The sequence below is a fragment of the Urocitellus parryii genome, chromosome 7 (genome assembly GCF_045843805.1).
Source record: "Urocitellus parryii isolate mUroPar1 chromosome 7, mUroPar1.hap1, whole genome shotgun sequence".
Taxonomy (NCBI): Eukaryota; Metazoa; Chordata; class Mammalia; order Rodentia; family Sciuridae; genus Urocitellus; species Urocitellus parryii.
This window is the reverse complement of record NC_135537.1, coordinates 69880858-69908160: the sequence shown is the minus strand read 5'-3', so window position 1 is coordinate 69908160 and position 27303 is coordinate 69880858. Positions and strand designations below refer to the sequence as shown.

Genomic DNA, 27303 nt, shown 5'->3' with positions numbered 1-27303 from the left:
TCATGCTCCAGGAATGGGATGATCAATTTTAATCAGTTTTTCACATAACGGGAGACAATGAAGCAGATTCATCTGAAATATTTAAAGCAAATTATTTCGTCATGGGAGAAACTCAAAGTCACATCAATGAGCAACCTTCTCATTTGGCAAACTTTCCCCCCACCCTTTCTGTGGGTAGATTAGAAGCTATACAATTTCTAAGAGAGAAGATTAAGGCAATTTAATAATTTATAAATAAAAGGAAGTACAGTTTTCAGCCTAGATCTTTGCTATATTCTTGCTTCTTCTCCAGATCGTTGCTTATAAGATTGTTTCTATACTTATGATCATTTACAAAAATTTTTCACTTGGTCAGACGAATATATATTTCCTAATACTGTATCCTGTAAAAAAAAATATTCTAAACTGTTACCAGGTTGTTTATGTTTATTTTACAAGTATTTTAGATTTTAGTAGTTACTCTGCATTTCAAAAAAAAAAAAAAACTGTAATGGCATTTGGTCAATCATGCATACTGTTCACAGGATCAGGTAAGTCCTCACAATGGTCTAGCAGTTGAGCACAGGTGTGACTGGGTGTCTCATGGGTATTACTGTAGAACTGCTTTTGACTACCATGACACTTACATTAGAAAAATAAATAAACTATAGGACATCTCATGAAACGCCATTGTTCTCTTGTATAAATGAAAATCACTAGACAGGTTCAACTTATGGCCACACACAGTAAAAAAAATACATGCTGAGTGGAAAAGTGGGAGAATGTTAATTTGCACCTCCATTCCATCCATTTTTCGTGCCTCTAAGCATTAGTCTTGGCATTTTGCTTAAAGTTACATGAACAGAAATTCTGAACTTAAGACAATCTTCGATTTGCCTGCACGTCTGTCGAAATGGAAAACCTAAGCTTGCAGTTGTCACAGAACTGCCAATATCCATTTTCAGCTTCATTTCCAAACCTTGAGTGTTCCATGTTGGGGAAAAAAAATGCTACAAAGTTAACAAGAAAGACCACAGATGTGACCAGAGAGAAAATCTTTCATATAGATGATGGATAGATAGCATTCTCCAACTTCTTTTGTGTTCTGAAAATTAATTATTGTTTCAGACACAGTGGAGATATGCATTACTTCATACTATGGTCAACAATCTCATTTCACTCTCTGTCTTGAGCTCCTACGGTGAGTGACCTGACTGGATTAAAATCCCATTCTCTGTTTTACAAACATCCTCTTATTCCACCTTGATCTTTGCTCTTCCATTCATGAATCTGCTAAGGTGGACGCTCCTTTTTCCTGCACCCACTATATGTACCTATTACCACAGATATCATCTATGCTAAAATACTCATATATACTTATTTTCCAATGACAAAACAATGCTCTGCCATTATGGAACACAATCTCTATGGAAATGGAGAGAAAAAGAAGCAAATCCTTTAAAGTAAGAAAGCCTTTCTAAATAATGTTTACCTATACTGTATGAAACACACCTCATCATACCCAGGAAGAATAATATTAAAGTCCGTGGCATTTTATTTTTTATATAACTATTTAATTTAATAATTATGTTTCAAGGTAATCTTTGATTTGAAAATAACAAGCTAACTATTTAGGTTTAAAATCATAAAAGTCTTACAAAGACACTATTGATAATATTATTATATTGTTATAATATTATTTTACAATAACATTAGAATAATAATAATAACATATTAGTAGTGGTAGTGATGGGTCTGTTCCTTTTCTACCACTTCTTTCTCTGTATACCTTCTGTAACTAAAATACCGTCTGTCTTTAGGATTACCTACATAAAGCACAAACATAACCATTTTATTGCTTTACTTTAAAATCATTTAGACAGAACATGGTGGAGCATGCCTATAATTTAGGAGGTTGAGGCATGAGGAAGTCAAATTCAAGACCAGCCTCAGTAACTTAGCAAGACCATAAACAATTTAGTGAGACTCTGTCTCAAAACTTAAAAGAAAAAAATAAGAAGAGCTATAGATGTGGTTCAGTGGTTAGGCAACCCTGGGTTTAATCCCCAGTACCCAAAATCTGAAATAAAGCTAGGCCTTAGAAGGTTTTCCTAATGATCTACCAATGGATTTTCCATCCCACGTCTCAGGACTGTGCTCTGCCTTGTTCATGCCCTGCCCCCACAACACACCATCCACGAATTATAAGCTTCCCCACCGTTTTGCATATTGTTCTCTCTTGCTTGGAATTCCCTCTCACCTTCTTCTGCTTGGCAAAATTCTACTGATCCTATAAAGCCCAGCTCAAATACGACGTCTTGAGAACTCTACCAAAATAAATTATCTCATCATATTATTCTAGGTTGAACTCATTTTGTTGCTTGTGCTAAATTATGTACTTTTATGTTGTTGTTGGACCAGGGACTGAACTCAGGGGTGAATTTAACCACTGAGACACATCCCCAGATCTATTTAAAAAAAATTTTTTTTGAGACAGGGCCTCACAAAGTTAGTGAGCTGGCTTTAAACTTTTGATCCTCCCAAGCCCCTGAGATTATAAGCATGTGCTACCACACTCAACAGCTAAATTATATACTTTTCATGGGCACAAAACTCTTCTGACACATGCCATATATCTAATATTTGGTGTAGTAATGAACTGAACTGGACTTTTATTTTACAGGAGCTAGGTATATAAAGTTGGAGTTACCGTACTATAAAGCAACTAAATATACCTACCTGAAAGAGGAAAAGAAATACATTAAAAATTTTAATTATGAAGATAGCTAAATAATCATTAGAAATATTTTTAAAAGGGTTTTTTTTTGATGCAAGAGAAATTCTTAGTCTTACAAGTATTAGGCTTCGACTCAATTAGCATTGAAACCTAATACTTAAACAATCATCAGAACTTAACATTAGTGAGCAAGGATGTTTGACAACCCCTACTTCAGAGAATGACAACTATAATCAAGAGGAAAAATTCTCAGAATCCCTAGCAACCTATGTCAGCACTGTTCTACCTATAAATGACTCCAGCAAATGATACAGCAAAATTCTTTTTCCGTTCTAAAGATGAAGACATGAAAATAAATGTGGTTATCTTCTATAACACCAAGCATTTTATGTATCTTAATTCTTAGCTTGTATACTCTGCACCAGAATCTATACAAAGATGAGTTTTTATTTATTTGGTCAAATTCAAGATTTTTAAATAGAGAACCCTTACACATAGTAAGTCATTCAATGCTAGTTATTTATTATTATTATTATTATTATTAGTAGTAGTAGTAGTAGTAGTAGTACCAGGGATTGAATTCAGGGGCACTCAACCTCCAAGCCACATCTCCAGCCCTATTTTGTATTTTATTTACAGACAGAGTCTCACTGAGTTGCTTAGCACCCTGCTTTTGCTGAGGCTGGCTTTGAACTCACAATCCTCTTGCCTCAGCTTCCTGAGCTGCTGGGATTCCTGGTGTGTGCCACTGCACCTGGCTTCAATCCTAGTTATTATTATTATTCATTATCCAAGACATATCTTCAACATTATTTCCTTTCTCAAGCTTTCCAGTTAATCTTTAGAGTCATCGGCTTTTCCATATACCCCAGCACCCTCTACCTCTCTTAACTTCAATATCTCCAGTTTTATATCTGTGGGACTTGTTCATGTTTCTCTCCCCATTATACCATCAGCACCTTGAAGATACAATGGATCATTGATCTTTGTTACCTATCACTTCACAGAGTGCCAGGCACATAGTGAGTGTTCAACATATTTTGTTTAAATAAATAAGTGAATAATTAATTTCTAAAATGCATTCATGAAAGTCAGCTTTCAACCAATTCCTAGGAGAATGCAGCTCCTTTCAAGTAAGAGTCTGTTTCAAAAAGTACTGAAAATTGTCCCTCATAAATGGTAGCTAGCTATTTGGTAAAAAAAAAAAAAAAAAAAAAAAGCTGTCAAGTAACATAAATTTTCTCCATCACAAAACATATAGACACATTCACTATTTCCTCTTATGAAATGAATTTACAGTAGGAAAAAAAAAGATAATTGGCTGGAAAAGAAAATCCAGGTCTTTGCCCTATCTTAAAACTTTCAAGGAGCTTAATTAAAATTGGCTGAAGCAGCATGAAATTGTCACCATCTTTGAAGATATTAAGGTCAACAATTCTAGAATGAGTCTCATCTCAAAAATAACATAGAGCAGTTATTTATCAGTTATTATCTTCAAAGGGAACAACAGGGGAAAAACTTGGACTAGAATTATAGATATGTAGACAATAAGAAGATGTTACTAGCAGAATTTACAGACATAGAAATATGGCAAAATAAGCCTATTGATTAAATGAAGCCCCCTCCTGAGGACTCTTTTGGTAACTTCACTCCTCAGATAAGCAAAGACATCAAAGGTACAAATTCAAGAAACTGGAATTAAAGATAATCTGAATGAGGACTGGGATTCTCTCATATTTAACACCATGTACTCAACACCTAGAAAACTGTCCAACAGAGGAGTTTCTCAGTAAGAAGTTCTGAATTTCAACAAGAGTAAACAATTTAAGGACAGAATGAAAAATCAACCATTATTAACAAAGGACAACCTCCTGCAATATTGAGTCCTTCCTGCAAAGAACTGGGAGTTCGACCAAGTTCACTGACTCCATGCCCCTTCTAGGTCTTGTCCAATAACTTCCCTCCTCTTCCAACAAAAATCCCTCCCCCAGGGAAGCCGAACTGGTCAATGCTACTTCCAACCCTTCAACCCATGCTCTGTTGACTATAACCAGGTTGCTCCTGCCACACCACTAGAGCCATCCTCTCCAATGATGCCCACAACTGTGCATTAGCCAAAATCCAGTGGACGTTTTCCAAACATTACTTTCTGAATCTCTTCTTAGAAATGGTGCCCACTCTTTCTTCAAATTCTTTATTCTCTTAGCCTTTACAAACTGACCAGGCGCCTTGCTGATTTTCACATATTTTTTCTTGCTTTCCCTTTTCTGCCTCCTCTCCTAGACTACTCTTCACTGCCTACCACCCCTTGAGCCTCTGTTTTCCTAGGTTCTGCCTTGCCACTCAGTTGTCTCTCTGAACATTCTCCCAGGTCACCCTTCTTTATTTATTTAGTTACTTATGTTTTGTAGGAACCCAAATATCTCTAAATTCCAGATTTCTGTATTCATATATTTGTTCATAAACAAATGATTCACAGCTCAGGCACAATGCCAGGTGCTGGGGATAACAATGTGAAAAATTAGACAATATTTATCTGCAAAGGACACAACAGTTATTGACTGAGAAAGCAAAATGGTAATTGCAATCTAGTAGGGGCAACTAGAAAGGTTTAGCAGAGTGCTAGAAAAGCACAATACTGAGCACATTAGGAAAAAGAGGTATTACTAAGCCAAGGGAAAGAAGGTCTTTAAGGCATGAGGAGAGTCTTATAGGTGAGAAAAAGAGTATGCCATTTAGATCGCAAACTTTAAGTCTGTGTAAAGCTATTGAATTCCATGGAGAGAGGGGAAGCATTGAAAAAAAAATTGGGAGATTAACTGAGTAGATATGAACTTAGTTGAATGAAAGAGAAAAATGGAAGGTAAAATCAGAAAATGGAGGAGGAGAAGATAAGACAGAAAGGCTGGTGGGGGAAGGAGAGAGACAGCCTTATCCTTTATTTATCATAGACTCTGCCAGGTTGTATTAGATAGAAGTGAAGAGGTAAATGATGTGATGCTTTAAAAAATATGCCTTGCCCTTACTGTTGATATACTACTGCAAAATCTGCATTACTTTCCTGAAATCCTCATGGCATTCAACAGGAACCTAAGAGTTATAAAAGATAGTATTTCTATTCATAAGGACATGTTCTTAATATTTTTATTGAATTACTTCAATAAGTATTTTTATGTATCAATCTAGGCACAAAGAAATATTCAATATTTAGAATATAGCAGTGAGCAAGAGTATAAAGTTCCTTCCCTCAGGGATCTTGCATTCTGGCATGCACCAGATGGGCATGTTCTCTGGAGGGAGAACAAAGTTGTTTATGGCAGATTTGGGCAAACCTACTTCTTATCTGAGCTAAATCTGGGACTAGAAGCACAGCTGGAGCTGTACATTCTGATAAATAGTTTCCCACATCACCTATCCTTGTGTAGCTTTCAGGCGTGATTTCAAATGCAGTTATCTGCATTATTCTCAGAAGTATCTCCATGCACAAACAAGCTCCTCCCGCTCCATTTTGGATAGCATTTATGCAAATTTCTTCTACGTTCTTCCCACTGAACAGTGAGGCTAGTTGCCCCCACACCAAGCATCTTGGAGAAACTCTTGATACTAATTTTGCTTTCCAATTACGTGGCTCTGCAGGAATCCTCGGAAACCCATCTTCAGATACAAATCTCTGTGATCAGCTGTTCTATTTGTTAGGTAAATATTGAGGACTAAACATACTTCTTCTCAGCTAACACTCGGAACAGTCTATAAAGCACAATTAACTCCCAAAGACAAAGAAGGAAACAGGGTTGGAGATACTAAGAACTTGCCCCAGGCACAGAGCTAGGCAACAGAGAAATGGGGACTGGAATACAAGTTTGATGAACATCCTCTAGTAGAATAAAGTAGTGGCCAATTTCATATTATTATACTGTTTCTTCTTGTTTATATAATTGCAGATTTTCATATTTCTGCTATCCCTGCCACCATGACCTAAATGTCATTTGGTCTACTAAGTATATTTCTAGGTTTTTCCCCCTCATCTCTCTCACATGGCTCCTGAGAAATGCCATGAATGTGCTATCAGATCTATTGAAAACACGATTCCTTGAGATTAGCAAGGGATTTGTTCATCCATTATCTTCTTCACCCCTTATTTGTTCTCCATGGTATCATTATCCCTCTTACCCCCGACTGCTTAGAACTCAAAAGCAAATTGCTTCACTCACAGGTTTAAGCCTAAGCTCCTTAGCTGGCATCTGAAGTCTCCATGGTCTGTTCCTGCACACCCCTCCTGCTTCACTGTCCTACAGAGCCTGAGCATACTGTTCCACCCACCGAAACAGTGTTTATCTCCGGTTAAAACAGGCCTAGCTGCTCCACTAGCATCATCTTTTGGAACTACCTCCAACCCCTAAACTTCCCAGTCTTTTTCTAGTATTCTTTTTCCATGCTCTCTAGCCATCCTGCTACCTCTGCCAGTGTTCACTGGAGTATTTCAAAATAGCCTGTTCATTTCATTTACTCTTCTTTTCCTTCTAGATTCTGAATCATCTCTGTATCCTCAATGCTATGTGCATGCCTGTACTTGCATTTAAGAACACAATAAATAAGGATGAGTCATAAGGAAGAGTTCCCACAGCAGGATGGGAGTGGCTAGGAAGACCCATTGAACATTGATAAGAGTCCAGACTATTCTCCAAAAACAAATTCACCCAGGTTGTCTGCTGAAGTTATCATGTTAGTCAGGGACCTACCACTGTTTGCATCTTGTCTTCTGGTCTGGTTACCCTAACTTCTGGGCATTTGTATTCACTTATCTGATATTTTGCTAGCAATGGGGAAAGAAAGAAAGGGGGGGGGAAGGCTAGGTGAAAAGGAGAAACACATAAAATGAACATAGAACATGATGTGATAAATGGTGTCATAGAGACAGACACATAAGGGAATAGAAAGAAAATTCTGGCCAAATATTCCAAAAACCAAGCAACACTTTTGTTTGATTTTCTTCCTAAATGACAGAATTTCACAAACTTGAGTCTATATACGAATAGAACCTTGCCCTCAGGTAAAGTTGGGCAGTCTATCTCAATAGCAACTGATTTAACAAATCAAGTTCTATTTACTTCTCACAAATCACAGGTTTCAATAGAATAGAAGACACAGAGACAACTCCACATAAATACAGTTATCTTGTACTAGACAAAGGTGTCGAAAACACACATAGCCTCTTCAACAAATGGTGCTAGGGTTTATTTATTTATTTATTTTTATTCTGGTGCTGGGGATTGAACCCAGGGCCTTGTGCATGCAAGACAAGCACTCTACCAACTGAGCTATATCTCCAGCCCCAACAAATGGTGCTAGGAAAACTGAAAATCCATATGCAGCAAAATGAAATTAAACCCCTATCTCTCACCATGCGCAAAACTCAACTCAAAGTGGAAAAAGGACCTAGGAATTAGACCAGAGACCCTGCACCTAATAGAAGAAAAACTAGGCCCGATCTTTATCATGTCAGATTACGTCTTGACTTCCTTAACCAGACTCCAAACGCACAAGAAATAAAGAATATATCCATATTAATTTCTTCCAAGTTAGAATCATGTGTTCTGTATGAGAAGCGCAAGATCCAAGCTAAATTTCCTTACTGATATAAGGTTAAAGCTTTGAAAAGATTATTTATAACCATTTATTCACCTTCCATGGCACATCCACAAAATAAAATAAGTCTGAAATGTCCACAAAAGGAACTGAACAAAAGCAGTAGGAAAAACAAATTCACCCAGGAAGCTTGACTAAGTTGCTTAGAATATATTTTTAAGGCTGATTGTCCTTGTGATCAGATAGAGAAGTCAGCAGAGTTAAAAATAAAAATCAATCTTGCTTCTATAAGCACTGAAAATTTTTTTCTCACAGAGTACATTTCCCTAACTGATTCTTTGGGGGTATCCTTAGGTTTTCTTTGATACTTCCAGTTCTCACTTATTCCAAAGGAAATTCTGAGCACGAAGTACTTTCATCTTTCCTGTGCTTTGGTGAAAACAGTAGCATTTCCTAGCTTAGGGACACAAAACAATAGGTTTTCTTAGTATCCAGATAGAGATGATTTCTTTCAAAGGATCCTTGAAAAATGAAGACCATTTTATCTGCTTCTACTTGTCAGCCAGTATATCTATTCATCCTTTCGAATATTATCACAGGGCAGGACTCTTCACAAAAACGTGAAAACTCATAGTTAAGGAATTCTAATCTCATGTGCTGCTCTTATCTAAAAAATGCATTAAAATTGCTTTAAGGTAAAAGTAAAATAGTTATAGTTAAAATCCTTCAAGGGCAAATGAATTAGTCTGAATTCAAATAAGTACAGTCGAGGTGAATTAAATATGACTACATGCATAAATGTATATACAGCTGTATTTCACTCTTGGTAAAGTAATGGTGGAAAGGTTTAATAGAATTATAGTACTTTTCAAATAAAAAAGAGATGTTGCTCTCAAAGTGCCACTACAACTTCATCTGATCTTGTCTCACGTGAAATTTATGAACCTTGGCTACACTGATAAATATTCTGGAGAGGTCTCCAACAGAGTCAGCATCTATACCCTTCAAATAGCCTGGAAATTTTTTGGATACAACACACAGTAGACTAGATACTGGAATAAATTCAGTAAAATGATAATATCCAAAAAAAAATGTCACCATGTATTACAATTAATAGGATTTCCAATTCAACCATATTTATGATTTTATGTACTGAGCATAGTGGGAACTAGCACCTGGTTAGCTTCATGAGGGAGGCAGGCAAATAATCCACAATATAATATGAAAATGGAATCCAAGAGGCTGTTCACTTCGAAAGAAGAAGGTATTAATTCCAGCTGAAGCTGTAACTGAAGGCATCCTGCAGGAAGATAAGTTTGAGATGGGTACTAAATAATCAGACTCTTTCAGCAAATAGCAAAGGAGCTGAAGTATGTCCTGGATGAAAGCGGAGTTAAAAGACATTGAGGGAAAACCGAAAAAAGGAGCATACAGATTCTACTTGCAGATTGGTTTCATAGCCCTGTTTCCCAAACTTCCAATTTCTCCTTTCCCTTTTAAGATTTTCACACACGCTATCCCCTCTGCTAGAAAATAACCTCCCTCCATTTCAAGTTTACCTCCTATCCCCTTCTTTCTCTCAATTCCTCTTTTAGATCTCAGTGGAAAGGTCATTGCTTAAAGCATTCATTCCTGAAACCTGCATCCCATTCCTGATTAAGAGGGACTCCCTTCCTGCACACCTGCCTAGCACCTCGCAGCTTCCCCCACAGAATTTGCCTCATGTATTTTTACAATGTATGAGTGAAAAGTGTATTTTATATTTATCATAACCCACAGACAAAAATGTTCTTGCCAGGCCGTGATCTCATCTACTGATATGACACCAATATTTGGCTCTGTCCTTGGTACTTTGTAGGCAAGCAGTATTTATCGACTACATTTAAGTATCCACCAGTTCCTTTAGTTTTACTTTGTGAGATTTTGGCACTCAGATATAACTTATGTTTTTATAAACAGGAGATACTTTCTATACTTCGTATACAGGAAAGAAGTCTCCAGAACTGTTCTACATTTTAAGATAATTCAGATTCTAGTTTCTAGACTTACGTTTGTTTTTTTTTTTTCCTTCGATGGGATAATTACTTCTCATGAAAAGCAAAATTCACAACACTAAAAATTCTGTGTTCAGGGCTGGGGATGTGGCTCAAATAAAATAAAGATGTTGTGTCCACTGAAAACTAAAAAAATAAATATTAAAAAAATTCTCTCTCTCTCTTAAAAAACAATTCTGTGTTCACATTCAGAAAACAGAAATAAATTGTATGCATTTAGCTAGTTGTAAATTAACCAAAATACGGATTATCTTAAGCTAAAAAAAAAAAAGTACAACAAAACAAAACAAAAACAACAACCAGTTGGTAAAAGACAAAGTAGAAAAAATATTGAACTGATACAGAAGAGACAAATATGAAACCAGAAGTTTCTGATTAATTAAAAAAATAAACTATATCACATAACTCTATGAGCTTCAGATATATATATATATATATAAAATTTAATAAGAAAGGCATTATTTATAACCTAATTAATATTCTCACATACTCATTCACTTGCTCTCTAATTTTAGCCTATACTCTCATTGATTTTATATGATTTTTCCACAAATACTTATCAATAGAACATGACATTTTCTATTTCAAACCTGGATACACTGTTTGCTATCCAATCAAGGAATGGGAAACAGTATTTTTGTGTTGAGGACATTGAGGGAGAATAGAATGTGAGCCTGGGATCTGGGACAGGTTATAAGAGCTGGAGTCCCATTGTGCCTTCCTGCTGTTTGATAGCTACAGGTGAAAATGTGAAACGGCAGTGAGGCCCTGCCATCCTTCATGCCATCCCATGTCAGGGGTGCATACTCACTAACATTTTATTTATTTTCTGCAGAGACAGAGAGAAGTGACTCAAGGAGATGCTATCATGGGAAGAGTTAAAACACATGTTTTTGGCAGACATTTCTCGGTTGTAAAAGTTGTCCAGAATATATGGCTCTGAGGTTGGTACCTGTGTGTAGTATTTCTATTTACTACAGAAAATGCGCTTAGCTTTTCAAACCTCTTTTTTTAATGTGCCATTCTTTATCCACAAAGGCACACCTCAAGAGAACATTTATTTTGAATAATTGTCTTATTTTCTTCCTACAGAGATGATGAATTTCATTTAGATACCCCGAATTGTGAGCTCTAAAAAAAAAAAAAATCATTATGAAGCTAACATTTCACAAAAATAAAATATCACAGCAGCCAATATATAATGTGTATCCTTCTGAGTTTCATTATTTCCCATTTATTTTATATTGAAAATATTGCATTTAAAAATAATAACCTACGCCTCTGAAACTGCAAGGACTATTTTGATACAGGAACTGTTCACATTTATAGTTTTATCTCATTAGTCACCACGTAGTAGTACTTTTTGCCAATAAAGAGGATGCATTAAAATGAAAGGGTTTGGTAATAATAAATCACCTTTAAGTACGCAGAAGAAAATGAGGCTTATAGAAACTATGTCTGATTGCCACAGGAAATAAAAAGGAAAGTCATAGGTAGAAAAGAGAATAGAGATGGGTGAGGATAGTGAAGGGAGGGAATAATTGTAAATTTGTCTGAATATCAGAGCTAAAAATTATACATGCTGCTTCTCTTAAACAGGTGAAAAATCAATCAAGAACATTACCTACTTAGGAGATTGAGGCAGGAGAATTGCAAAAGTCTAAGGCCAACCTGGACAATATAAATACCCTGTCACAAAGGAAGATAAAAAGGGCTGGAGGTAGAGCTCAGTGGTACAGCATTTCCTTTGCACATGTGAGGGCCTGGGTTCAATTTCAGTACCTAATAATAACAATAATAGTAATAATAACAATAATAATAATAATAAATAAAATAAAAAATATATTATCTGACTTGGGCCAGGAAGGAGGTTATGTTTTAGAATATCTGTGAGACATTTCTTCAGCTCAGTTTCACTCATAGGGGAAACAGCCAGGTATCTTCAGGCACCCAGAAACAGGGCCATCATGCATGTGACAAAGGTTCCCAGATCATGTCTCAGTGGATTTCCACAGGAGATGGGAGGATACTGGTTAGACCAGTCAGCTGGCTGTGGCTTGCTTTACTACCTCCTTGTGAAAACTTCAGCCATTTTAAAGATTATTTGTAACTTATGCATGTAGTAGAAGTAATAGGATTAACTCAATAAAACCTTTCCAACAGCTTTTCTGTTGTTCTTACAATAATCCCCAAATATCCTGCAATGGTCTACCACCTTATAGAATCTGGCTCTGCATGTCTCTCTCAGTATGTACTAGAATCCCACTGACTTTCTTTGTCTCCTCCAATAGGACAGCTTGTTTGTATGACATCCATTTCCTGTTTTTGTCAAGATCTTCCCCCATATTTTGACAAGGCTGCCTCCTTGTAAGTCAGGATAATGTTTAAGTCATTACTCACTACCCCCTCTGGACTATCAAATTCCTAATGCATCAACTTGCTTTCTATTTTCTTCAATGTACTTTCACTGTCTGAAAAACATTGTTTATATATTTATTTTCTTGTTCATTTTCTTTCTTTCCCATTCCCACAAGAATGGAAACCTCAAGTAAACTGGACGAATGAATTACCAAGGGCAAAGAAGGACTATGGGCCAATGGTAATCTCTGACACCAAAATTGAGTAACAGAGAATTCACTTTCAGTGTAAAATCAGTGTAAAATGTTCACTCAATTCATTGAGATGGCCTCATTTAATACTAAAAAAAAAAAAACAGACATTAAAGAGAAAAAAAAGTCTGTGCCTTAAATCCTGGTTTCATCAAATATTTATCTGGGTAACCTAAGTTCCCTTTATATAATGGAAATGATATATAGATCTCATTAGGTTTTAAAACAATCCACATAACTTGCCTGGCATTGTTACTGACACTTGATACATTCTCAAAATTTGGTATTTTGTATTATGGCTACAATTTTCTTCCATCTACTCTTGGCCATTCTAGGGCAGTCTCTATAACTAGAGTGGAGTCCATTGTCTCTGCTCATCCTTCTCCTTTCTCCTCACTCTTGGTGACAGTTTGATGCTCCTTTGTGGGGTTGAACCCAGTCAGAAATGGGCCTGTGACCTATTCTGAGCTAATGCATGCCTACCCTGGTCCTTGGCTAGAGCTGGTGGGCTTGGGAACATTTTCTCTTCTTCTGCGAATGTTACACTAGTTTGGAGTAACCATCTTTACCCAAGAGAGAGAGTAAAAGGAGGCCCAATGATGAAGTCCACACAGAGTAAAGAAATACTAGCAGACAGAAAGCTAAACAGTCTCTTGAGGAACTCATAATCCCAGATCACACTGTCCCTGTAACAGCCACAGGCCCTGGATGTCTCTGATATGTTAGCCCATATATTAATTTCCTTAGGCCTATTTGAGTTTGGTTTCTGAAATTCATAAAAATCTAAAAAAATGCCTTCTAATCAAGCACTAGTTTGATGTAAGATTAAGGAGAAAGAGGCTTTTTCTAGCATCCAATTTACAAATAAATTAATGTCCAGTATGAAATGATTTCCAGTGTAAATGTAAAAAAGGCACTAGGGTTATGAGGAAGCAGAAACCTCAGGACTTACTTAAAATGGTTAATGTTGGCTTGAGGCTCTATAAATCAAGAACAAATTGCTCATGAGCAATTTAGGACTATTTGTGCTTACAGAGTAACAGGAAAAATTAAGGAAGAAATTAGTACCTTATTCAAGAAACAAGCAGGAAGAGAAGGTACTATTGGAAGGAGGAAGATAATTACCTTTCTCTGCAAAATAAATCTAACATGCAGCAAGCAGGATGCAGAGCAGGCAATTACTGACAAGGGCATCTAATTTGTACTGAGTTCATACTTCTCAAAATGCTTTCTCGAGGAAAGATACACTAAAATGTTTTCTTAGGAGAATATGATAGCTTGTAACTAATACATGTGCCATTTTCTAATAAACATCAGGAATCCAGTTTAGGTGATCATATATAATAATTCAATAAGACCCCACAGGGCTGAGAATGGTAAGCCACACCTCCACTCTTTTCTGCTAGTTATGCTTAAATACTTTAATGCAATGAAGCACATTTATGGAGAGCATCTTATGCAAAACCCTTTGATAAATACACTGGGGGACACGGAGATCAATTCATTCCTCATCTCAAAGAGCTTTCACTAGATAGAGAGGATGAGAATTCTGTACACATAATTCTATTATTGAGGAGGAGAAGTACTGGATTCTATAGTAATCATAAAGTAAAAAGACAGGGTGGAAAAATGATACGATATTCATTTTGGCCTGAGATCGTGGTTCTGAAATTGAAGTGTACAAAAGAATCGCAGGGAAGGCTTTGTTATAACCCAGGCTGCTGGACCCATCCCAGAGTTGCTAGCAAGTCTGCAGCTGGTCTCGGAATCATCCTTTCAGAACTCTAGATTAGGCACCATTTGGGGGAGCTTCTAAAACATGCTAGTGCCCAGGCTGCACTAGAGCTTCAAAATAAAAGAAAGACAGTTTATAAAGGAGAGTCGACTTTCTCCCAGAGTGGGACACTGATACTTCAGATTCGCTTCTTGCTGTGAAAAGAGTCAGAAATAGTGATCTCAACAAGGTGATAATGCAGGGGCAGTCTAAGAGACATTTCAGATTCATCAGGATCTTGAACTACATTTTAAGAGGAGGTAAAAATGATGGTAGGGATTTGAGACTGAGAACTTCAGAAAATTGATATTTTATCGATGAACCAGAGAGCGAAGGAGAAGGGCCATGTTTGTGAGACCAGGTAAGTAGGCAAAGCATTCCTAGAGGAAAAAGCCAACCCATTGTCTTAACCACCTGAACCTACACCGCCTCCAGCTGGACATTTTAGGAATTATATTCACAGTGAGGCCCCATCATAGACAAAAAAAAAAAAAAAAAAAGCCACAACAGTATTTTTGAGTAGAGCATTATTTCCCTTTATAAATAAAAAGCCTAGGGCTAGGGATATACTTCAGTGATACAGTGCTTGTTTTAGTATGCATAAAGTCCTGGGTTTGATCCCTAGTGGCACAAAAATGAACAAACAATAAAAAACTTAAATTTTTCAAGCAATTTAAAAAAGATACATATGCCAATATTGTTAAAAATTAAAGCTACTGAATTACAATAAACTTCCCTCCACTGTTGGTGGTTAATTTTTGCAGCCAATTATCATTGTACCTTAACAATATTTTAGGGAAAAGCTTAACATACAAGCATTAACATATCTATTTGTAAGAAGATAGTTTTCCAATACCCTGTGTCCTGTCATATCTTCCATGTGGAAGATATTCTCCCCGTGAGAAGGCTCCATGTACATGAAGGAACCTATGTTACCCTTAATCCACTAAGTCTCCTTGGGGATACCACTATAACATGTCAACATCACCTCTCCCCTGGAAATGGCCTAGGATGTATTTATTCTCTTCTCTTTATCTTTTTCAAAGTTGAAACATTAATATGAAAATTTTAAGAACGCTTTCCTTTGTCATTTTTATTAGGAATAAGATTAGCCATTCGAATAGACGAAATCATAAACATTATAAGAGGACTTCCTATCAAAGTAAAAATAATAAATAATCTAATAGAATGGAAATGTCCCAAACCTTATTGATGTGTTCAAAATAGAGACATTTAAAAACAAAGATGACGCCAACCTGGGCAGTTACATACCTGAGTTTCTGGTTGTACTGCTTGACCTTTTCCAAGGAGGCTGCATTTATCTGGGCTTGAAATTCTTCCACAGAAACATTGTCTCTATAATAATATCCTTCCAGGCTCTCCAGTGCTGTGTAGACAAGTTAACGTACTTTATATGCAAATTCATAACTCAATTTGTCCACATTTAGTCAAATTTTACTATTAGTAAATGTGCGAGACTGCGCCAAATAGGAACATACATGCAAGACACTGAATACATACATGCAAAGCTTGAAAGAGAATCAAAACTGTTTTTCTGCTCTCAAAATAAACACCAAACATTTGGTGATTTTTCTGTTAAGTAGGCAAAGGAAATTTCTAGTTTGAACTGTCATCTATTTTTAAAACATTTTGTATGCATTGTAGAAGACTAGAATATGCCACCCCAAAATATGCCTCTTTGGCATAAAGATTATTTTGAGCTGGTTATTTTGAGAAACTGCAAACACTGGAGAAACTCTGAAAACAAAAGAAGTTATCTTTTGTAAGGGAAATTGGCATCTGTAAAGGAAATCTGCATTTGTAAGGGTCTCCTCCCCACCAGGAAGAGGGGTGACTGAATCAAGGGACTTGGATCACTTGTTCTTTCTAGTTACCTCCCAGTGACTGAATCCTTCCCCATCCTTCTTTCTTTGTTTCAATGGATGATACTACAGTGGCTCCCTCATCCTCAGTATGTACCTTCCAAGACACCAGCCACCCTGTGGACTGCTGAAACCACAGCCAGCCAGGATCCTGTATATCTTGTGTTTCTTCCTCTACATTATCACACAAATGTAATGCCTTTTCTGTCTTAACTAAGTACTCCTCACTGGTTATGACCCTAAATTTTGCAGTATGTGCTGTGACAGTAAAACTAACTTAATTTCCTTTTCCTTCTTCACTATTTCATGGGTAGAGGATCTACTCTCCCTGAAGATAGTAATCAAAGAGTTTTCACCTTTTCAAATAAAGGAGGCACTTGAGGGCTTCTTGACATATCCTAATTGCCAGGATCAATGTTCTTGAGCCTTGGGGCTGTTATTTAGTAAAAATCAGACTCACTTGGACATAAGCACTGTGGTACTGCAACAGTCAATGAGGTGATAACTGAGACCACCTACTAATGGGCAGGTGGGGGAAAGAAGCCTGGACATTGGACAAGAGGACAGCTCATGTCCTGAGTGGGATACAACACACCACACTGCCCAGGATGGCAGGCTTTCTAAAACACAGATTGCTCACTGCCCGAATTTTCTGATTTAATATTTTCAGACCATGGTAGATGATGGGTAGCTGAAACCATGAGACTTGAGAGTACAGCTAAGGGGGACCACGGAATGCAAACCTGCCTAAGTTCAAAGCCACCTCCTGGAAATTCGCTCACTTCGCCATGGGTGTCTCCTACATATGCATGACGTGTCCAAGTTATTAAACTTCTGTTTTTCTCTTGAGAATATGTTTTTTGTCATAGGTGTTCATCCCAACTAAGAACTATGAAGAATAGAGAGGAAATTATTTTCCTCCCCTATCACAATCTTTGTGAAACTAAACTCAAGCTTCAAATATATAACTTATGAATATATACACACATATGCACATATATTATGCATACACATTCAGAACAGATGAAGAGGCAGAACTGTATATGAACATACACCAGAATTTTAAAAGAGAAAATCATTACTCTCCATATATATTTACATTCTTATAGCCTCAATTAAATCAATCAATATTAGTGAAACAAATAAAAAGTCTAGATAAAGTAGAACCTTAGGAAACTACTTCTACTCAAACACTTAATTTAGTTAAACACAGAAGCAACACTCCATTGATTTTTTTTCCATATTTTTACTGTTGCATTATAGTCCTGTATAATTGTGGGATTTATTGCTGACATATCCTAATTGCCATATTCATATCTGCACAAAATATAATTTGGCAAGTATCATTCCCCAGTATTCCCCCTTTCTCTCCTTTCTTTCGTCTCCTTGGTCTCTTTCCTCTATGGATCTGCCTTCCATTTTCACAAAACACCCCACATATTAAATGTCATTTGGTTAACACAGATTTCCTTTCTTTGCTAACATTTTTTTAAATTAAGTATTTCTTCTCCCTTTAAACTCTACTTAGTGGTATTTAAAATTTCCAGAGAGAACATGCATCACATGATAGGACTCGGAAATGCAAAATTTCCTATGGAAAGTTTGCCAGCATCAGGAACAATAATGGGTTCGACTTGGCAATGAAAACTTCCTTGAACTACACTGCTATTTTTTTTTTGAGCCTCAATTTTCAACCGACTATTTCAAAACTGATTAAAAAATTAAACTTTCCAAACTGCTAAATGCAATAGAGTTCCTTACCTAAATACTAAAGTTTCTACAAATCGACAGAAGTTGTTATCACTATTTTTTCCCCGCAAAAACAGGAAAGATACTGCTAATTTTAGCTGTGCTATATTTTCTAAACCAGTTCCAGAGCACTGAACAAACAAGGAAGTTATTCAAGAGTATTACTAAGTTTGAAATTTTAAGATGGTATGATTGGTTTATAACTGATTAAAGCATCTGTGGAAGGTTAAAGAGGAAGCATATTATTTCAATATAGGAAATCAAATGTATAGGCTTGTTATGAAGAGCCCTGTGTTTACTTATTCCTTAGACTTAGACAGTAATTAGAATAGCTGCCACTAGCTTAGCCAACTTCCAGGTCCTGAATACTGACAGGAAGTAAAAAGAAGTGTCCCGGATGGAACAGCCTCAAATACATACAGAAAGTGAGCTAAGTTTCCACTCACTCAAAAAACACAGGTAACAAGCTGTTATCTCAGGAGGATTCCGTCTATCAACAGTCATACTTCAATGTATGAATTACTCTTACTAGTTGGGAAGCTAATGACGAGACCTCCGGCATTAAAGTAAAATCCCAATTTCTGTTCCTCAGTAGCTGTTCAACTTTGGCAAGCTAATCAATATCTGAGATCTTTGGGTTTCTCAATTTTCATGTGGAAACTAAATAGTAGCTACTATTTATGGTTAATTGGAAAGAACATGATTAAATAATATTATCAAGAAAGCCTGTGACTATTCTTATTTATTGGATGCGTTTTATATACTGGGCAACATGCCAAATACTCCTCAAGCATTATTTAATTCAATTTCCATGCGATATAGATTATGCATGAGTGTGCTTAGCTAAACAGAATGTTTGAGGAACCAAAGGTGCATGCAAGGACACTTGAATTTGTGACTTAAGACCAGAGAAACTGGAAGAAGAACACTGGGAAGGAGCAGTAGTTGATCTGTGTGTCCATCTGAGCTAATTTTCACAAAGGTCTTGATGGTTCAACTTTGGCCAGGATGGTCAGCCCTGCTCCAAAAGCTTCTAACAGTATAAGAGCAATTATATGAACATAATTGAATATAATCTTAAGAATGCTTTTGCATTCCCATAAATTCCTGTTTTCATCACATCTTTTGACAATACTGTCAAATTAACAAGGCAATTAAAATTCACAATTATGCGAAATTTATAAAAAAGTAGAAAAAACGTGTTACCAATTTTGCCAAGAGGTTTAGCAAGAATTTTATGGTACATAATAGGGTTGTGGGGAAGGAACAAGAAAAGATGAGTTCTGTATTTAAAAATTAAAATTTATATGGCCAAGAATGTCGTTTGGTTAACACAGATTTCCTTTCTTTGCTAACATTTTTTTTAATTAAGTATTTCTTTTCCCTTTAAATTCTACTTAGTAGTATTTAAAATTTTTGTTTTTCTCTTATGAATATGTTTTTTTGTTGTTTTTTAGTTTGGGTAAATAGGATGTTTATTTATTATGTATTTTGAAGAAAGACAACAGAATGACATTCTGCCAAATTAATTTCTATTCTCAATAACTGTAGGTTAAATATAAAATAATGTCAAAGGTAATTTCAAACCTTGGTTTCTCTTTAGCATGCTTTTCTTGTTTCCTTACTTTTCATTCATATAACATATTTCACAAAAGTAATGCAGACATATTTCATTGACTAAATATTTATTTAGCAGTATGAAGTTAAATTAGTATTTGAAATAGAACAAGTGTTTTGTTTACATCTATCACTTTTGAATTAGAGGAGGGAACACATTCTATTAAACTTAGGTGTTAGCAAAAAAAAAGAATCTAATAAATGTTAAGAGAATATTAGAAGAGAAATTGTTCTAGAATAGAAAGTGAGCTAAGTTTCCACTCACTCAAAAACCAATCAAGGTTTTTTTTTTCCTTCTTTCCACCAAAAACCAAAACAAACAAAAGAATTAATCAAGAAAAACAGAGTCTCTGAAAAAATCCAAATGGTCATCAAATATATTAAAAATGTTCAACATCTCTAGCAATTAGAGAAACGTAAATTAAAACCACACTGAGATTTCATCTCACTCCAGTCAGAATGTCAATTATCAAGAATAGAAGTAACAATAAATGTTGGCAAGGATGTGGGGGAAAAGGTTCACTCATACTGGCTGGTGGGACTACAAATTGATGCAGCCACTCTGGAAAGCAGTATGGAGATTCCTTGAAAACTTAGGAATGGAACCACCATTTGACCAGACTATCCCACTCCTTAGTTTACATCCAAAGGACTTAAAATCAGCATACTACAATGACACTTACCACATCAATGTTTATAGCAGTTCAATTCACAATAGCTAAGCTATGGAACCAACCTAGGTGCCATTCAACAGATGAATGGATGAAGAAATTGTGGTTTATGTAAAAATGGAGTATTACTCAGCTATAAAGAAGAAAGACTTTTTGACATTTGCAAGAAATGAAGTGAAATTTATACATTAAAATGCAAGCTCAACATTTAGAAATCCTGAAGATTATTATGCCAAGTGAAATAAGCCAGTCCCAAAACCCAAAGATTAAATGTTTTTGCTGATATGTGGAAGCTAACCCACAATAAGAGGGGGAGAGAGGAAGAAGAGATATTCAGTATATTAGACAGTGGGGAATGAAGGGAAGGAAGGGGTAATAGGAAAAGGAAAGACAGTGGAATGAACTTGAAATAATTTTCCCATGTACTTATATGAATACACCATAGTGTATCCCACCATCATGTGCATTCATACAAATGGGGTCCTAAGCACAATAAGATATATTCCTTGCTTGTATTATTATATAAAAATGAATTCTACTATCATATATAACTGTAAAGAACAAACAAAACAATGAAAAATAGTTTCAATCAACTAACACTTTCTTGTGATAGCTCAGTGACACCTTATTGGTTAAAAAAAAAATGAGAAACAGCTGGGCATAGTGCACACACCTATAATCCCAGAGGCTTGGGAGGCTAAGGCAGGAGGATAGCAAGTTCATAACCAGCCCTAAGCAATTTAGAGAGACCCTATCTCAAAAGAAAAAAATAAAAGGGCTGGGGATGCGCTCCCTGGTTAAGCACCCCTAGGTTCAATCCCTACAACTGAGGGGAAAAAAGTAGAACAGAAGGAATAAAAAATAGGTAGAAAGGAGGCATCAAGGAAGGATAAGAAAATAAGATTTTGATTCAGAAGTTTTGATAGTTTTCCAGGCCTGTCATCCTCTAAGCTGTTACTCCCAAATTCCTGGGTGATCTGTAAGTCTACCTGTGCATTGTTAATTAACTTCCTAACAAATCAATTAAGTGAGGAAAGATATGATATCCTGAGGATCCTTTAATTTAGGAGTCTACCCAGCACTATCTATGGATCAAATAATGGAGACTGCATCAGCCTGAGGATCCTGAGACTGACAAGACCACCAGAATCCTCCTTGAAGTAACGGAACTAAAGTCATTCCTACATACTTTCCCATACACACCTCTCATCAAGTTCCCTTTAAAGAGCCAGGGAACCTCAAAATGGTGCCTCTCACTTGAGATCTCTTGAAAGCGTATCTTGCTTTACCTGCAAAGGTGTCTCTCTTGAGGCTATCTCTATTCTTCCTTGAATATGTGCCTACTTTCCCAAATAAAACTGGCTATGCCTCGGACTGGCACATGCTGAAATTCTATTCTTTCAAGAGCCTCCTTGATCCTGATTTGAGTTCCTCCTTCTCCCCAGGAACTTCTTGGACCTTTCTCGGGAGACACCTCTTCTCCAGCGATAGTAAGACACTGTACCTTCACTGTTTCAATTCCCCAGATATGGTCACTGCTGGTCAAAATTCCTCCAAATTGGTCACAATTATTGTGAGGAAAGCAAATTTTGTTGATTGCATTCTGACCGACAGAGAAGTAGATTTATACATTAAAATGCAAACTCAACATTTAGAAATCTCAATCCAGAGAACTGTTACCTCATTTTAAAAAAGGCTATTTATTGCTTCAATTATAAATGTTGCATAAAATCAAAAGGGAAAACTAAAAGCTTAATTTTCTAATAAACTTTAAGAAGATGTTTGGAGGGGGGAAGGGATGAAGATAACTCAAAAAATGACAATGTTTACAACAAAATGCTCCCTTCTGTTTACAAGAGAAAGCACTCAATAGCCTAGATAATTTTAATTATTCTGTGAACAAGAAAGACACCTTTTAAAAAGTAAGTGTTCAGGGAAGTAATTTCTGGTGGCAGCTTTTTTTTCTCCTTTCATACAAGATAAGAAGTCAAAATTGCTGGCAGAGGAAAAGCCAGAACTCCATGCCCCATTTAGTTTAAGGAAAACCACCATCCAGAGACCCAAGAACCAGATATTTAACAGCACTTTGCAGGAAAGACATAGCATACTTTAAGAACATACTTTAAATTAAAGACCTCTTTATGACACCATGTCTCAAGAGGTAGAATTCCCGATTCCAGAAACCAAGGATGAAAACATGTGTAGAGGGTTGAATTGCATCCCTTAAAAGATATAAAAAAGTTGTAGCCTCAGGTACCTGTAAATGTGACTTTATTTTGAAATATGGTCTTTGAAGGTGTCCTCAACTTAAACTGAGATTGTAATAGATTAGGGCAGGCCCCAAACCAATAACTGGTGCTCTTATAAAAAGAGAAAAAAATTTCTACAAAGACACAGAGACAGGTACACAGAGAGGTCATGTGAAGACAGAGGAGGAGATTGTAATTATAGTGTCACAAACCAAGGACTGCTGGCAGCCACCAGAAGCTAGAAGAGGCAGAGAAATCTTCTTCCCTAGAACCTTTGGAGGGAACATGATCTGACATCACCTTTATTTTAGACTTAATGCATTTCAGATTTTGGATAGAATAAATATTGCTTTCAGCCACCCAGTTTGAAGTAGTTTGTGAGAGTGGCCCTGGAAAACTAATACAATAGCGATCTTAGTGACACTTGCGCTTTCCAACCCTGAAACTTTGGTTCTGTAGGTTTATTAAAGGTCCTGATCCCCAAAGGAGACACTCCCTGGGAGACAAAGCAAGGGTTCCATTTGAATGTAGGCTATCACTGCCACCTGGCCACTTGAAATTCTTCTGCCAGGGCACCAGCCATCAAGAAGGGTGATCCCCCCTGTGGCAAGGCTAGAGGACCCTGATCATCCCAGGGAGGTAGGGCTATTGTTATATGATGGGGTGAGCTATTCTGTCTTAATTCATTTGAGGTGAGGCTGAGTATAGGTATTTTCTAAAACCTTCCCAAGATGATTAAGGTGCAGCTAGTGTCAAGAAAAACTGACAATGCAAATAAGTCAGTGGGAAGTGGGTGAAAGAAGGGACTCAAATATACCCCCTCCTTGTGCTCCTATTTCTTTTTTTTCTTTATCAAATTATTTATTTATTCTAATTTGTTATACATGTGGCAGAATGCAATTCACTTCATATTACACATATAGAGCATGTTTTTTTCAAGTCACTGGTTATACACAAAGTATTTACACACCATTCATGTCTTCATACATGTACTTAGGGTAATGATGTAGAACTCATTCCATCATCATTCCTACCTCCTTGACACCCCCTCTCTCTTCCTTCCCTTTCCCTATCTAAAGTTCATCTATTCCTCCCATGCTCCCCCATCTCCATTATGAATCAACATCTTTATATCAGAGAAGACATTTAGCACTTGGTTTTTTGGGATTGGCTTACTTCACTTAGCATTATATTCTCCAACTCCATCCATTTACCTGAAAATGCCATATTTTTATTCTCTTTTATTGCTGAATAATGTTCCATTGTGTATATATACCAAAGCTTCCCTATCCATTCATCTACTGCAGGGCATCTGGGTTGGTTCCACAGTTTAGCTACTGTGAACTGTGCTACTATAAACATTGCCATGGTTGTGTCCCTGTAGTATGGTGATTTTAAGTCCTTTGGGTATATACCGAGGAGTGGGATAGCTGGGTCAAATGGTGGTTCCATTCCAAGTTTTCTAAGAAATCACCATATAGCTTTCCATATTGGCTGCACCAATTTGCAGTCCCAACAGCAATGTATGAGTATTCTTGATAGCTACTATTCTGACTGGAGTGAGGTGAAATTTTAGAGTAGTTTTGATTTGCATTTCTCTAATTGCTAGAGATGTTGAACATTTTTTCATATATTTGTTGATTGATTGTATATCCTCTTCTGAGAGGTATCTGTTCAGTTTCTTGACCCATTTATTGATTGGGTTATTTGCTTTTTTGTATAAACGTTTTTGAGTGCTTTATATATCCTAGATATTAGTGCTGTATCTGATGTGCATTGTGGTAAAGACTTGCTCCCATTCTGTAGGTTCTCTATTCACCTCACTGATTGTTTCTTTTGCTGAGAAGAAGCTTTTTAGTTTGAATCCATCCCATTTATTGATTCTTGGTTTTAATTCTTGCACTATAGGAGTCTTATTAAGGAAATTGGGGCCTAATCCGACATGATGGAGATTGATGCCTACTTTTTCTTTCATTAGGCACAAGGTCTCTGGTTTAATTCCTAGGTCCTTGATTCACTTTGAGTTGAGTTTTATGCATGGGGAGAGAGGTTTAATTTCATTCATTCAGTTGTAATGATGTGCTTTATCTTACTAAAGGCTCACGGATGCCAACAGCATTAATTCCCTAACCTGTAGGAGACCTGTATAAATATTAGGTGGGAGATTGCTTTAATATGACCTTCATATTTTAGCATTTTGGGTATCCTTTGTGCTCACTCTCCAGTCTGCTTGTTTCTATGTGCCTTTCCTTCAAAATATGTATCACTTTCATCTGTCTTGGATTCCTGTTTTCCTCAGCAGTATACATTCACCTTCAACCCTGCTCACTCTAACCCTGAAATTCCTGATCTTACAGTTAATTCCATCTCAAGATCCACCATGAACTACAATGTCCATCTCCTTCCAATCCTCTATGGAGGCAAGAAAAATGGAGGAAGATGATACGTTTGCTGCTTCTGCACCAAGTTTGTGGTATCACAGACTGTGGAATTCCCTCCTTAAATGATTTGAGGTTATTTGAACATCTTCACTGGGTCTTGAGCCAGGAAGATTTAGGTTTGGCATTGCAGACTATTTTGTGGCCCCTCCCACTCAATGGATTATGCAATGCACCTCTGTCTTCACTAGGCTAGGAAGACCACTTTTGTTGAGTGTAACCCATTGGATCCTGGACACCCCACCTCCTACCTTAATTGGTGAAGAACATTCTACAGAAAACCTTTGATGTTTCCCCGAAGCAAACGCTGGCTCTCACTCTCTTTCCAGTGTGGAAGCTTGACCCCTAAGGTCAAAGAGCTGCCCTGGCCTTGCTTTCTAAAATTACTTCCTGTGAACTGTGGTTTCTTCACTGTTTTCTCTTTCTTAGCTTTATTTCGCAGCCACCCTACTCCACCAAAGAGAAACCTTCACTTCCACTACCCACGAAGGATGTGGGTGGGAAGAGACAACGTTAGGCAAGCTTTAATAAATGTCCCAGGAAATTTTCATGTTCATCTGACTTTTTTTCATTAGGGAAGAATCATGTGTATATACACCTACAAAACTAAACCCCTGGGTGGGAAAGATGTTGGAAGGAGTCGGACATTATTATTCTATGTACATGTATGATTGTATGAATGGTGTGACTCTGCATTGTGTATAACCAGAGAAATGAAAAGTTGCACTCCATTTGTATACTACAAGTCAAAATGCAATCTTCTGTCATGTATAACTAACTGGAACAACAACAAAAACACAACTGAACCCCTTCAAATAAACTTTCAATCCAGGAATAGGCTCCATTTAGAATCTTTTCCATTTATCACTACTTTCAATTACCAGACTTGACCTACTCAAATTAGGTCTGGATTTCCTATGCTGCTCCTTTATGCAAATACTGAGAGATACTCAAGATTCCTTAGGTGAGTTTTATGATGTCGGAAGAAATTTTGCTTTCCTTTTAAATAAACAACTTCATCCCTGGCAGATATTTCTTTATTTTTGAGGTGCTGAGGATGGAACCCAGGGCCTTGTGCATGCTAGAGAATTGCTCCATTACTGAGCTACATCTCCAGCCTTTTTATTTTATTATGAGGCAGGGTCTCAGCTACACAAGATGGCCTTAAACTTTTGATGTTCCTGCCTCATCTTCCCTAGTAGCTATGATTACAAGCATGTGCCACCACGTCTGCCTTATCACTGGCAGATTTTTAACCACACAAACTGTTTTCCAGTTATCTTTAACTATCCGTGACCTCAACTACATGAATTGTTTCCTGTATTGCTTATTCAAACCGTTTTTCAAATTTTGCTGCTTTGAGAATATTAAAACCTAGTATTTATTATAGTTTTTACTTAAATTACATTTTTAAAGTGATATTAAATTCATCAAATACTATATATTTAGGGGTTGTTTTTAAATTGGTTCTTGCCAAAATTGTAAAACAGTCACTGCTTGCAAAATAATCATTTTTCTTTGTACATTTGATATTGGGTATGATTATTCAGTTATTTAAGGTGTATGTGTCACAAATGCAAGATTTTTGAAAAAAAAATATGCTTAGTGCCATCTGTCATATCAGTAATTATTTCAAAGATAAAATTTTAAAAAGAGAAAAATACATGAAGAATCGTTAACAACTGTAAGCCCTAATTAAACCTTTAAAAAGTTAACATTTCAGAACACTGTCTTCTTAAATTATCTATCCCTGTAAGGGTTTTTTTTGTCATATTTAAGGTTAAATTATTCTAATATATCTCCAAGGGTCTTTTTGTCCATTGTTTCTTCTTCTTTTGTATTCCTTTTCATTCCAGAATCTTTATTACCTGCACAGAGTCTACCAATAAATCATGGTCCTCTGAAAAGAAATGAAAATACCTCCTAACAACTTCACTGAGAATGTCTTCTACATAAA

At 36.5% G+C, this 27303-nt stretch overlaps 1 protein-coding gene across 2 annotated transcripts in view; it reads right to left on the bottom strand.

The window, feature by feature from the left end:
- Positions 1-27303, bottom strand: part of Prex2 (phosphatidylinositol-3,4,5-trisphosphate dependent Rac exchange factor 2) — a 277724-nt gene that overhangs the window by 43566 nt on the left and 206855 nt on the right. For both annotated transcript variants that reach the window (XM_077800682.1, XM_026407761.2), the window contains one exon: positions 16012-16126. In XM_077800682.1, the coding sequence (XP_077656808.1) occupies positions 16012-16126 (115 nt within the window). The remainder of the gene's footprint in view (positions 1-16011; positions 16127-27303) is intronic.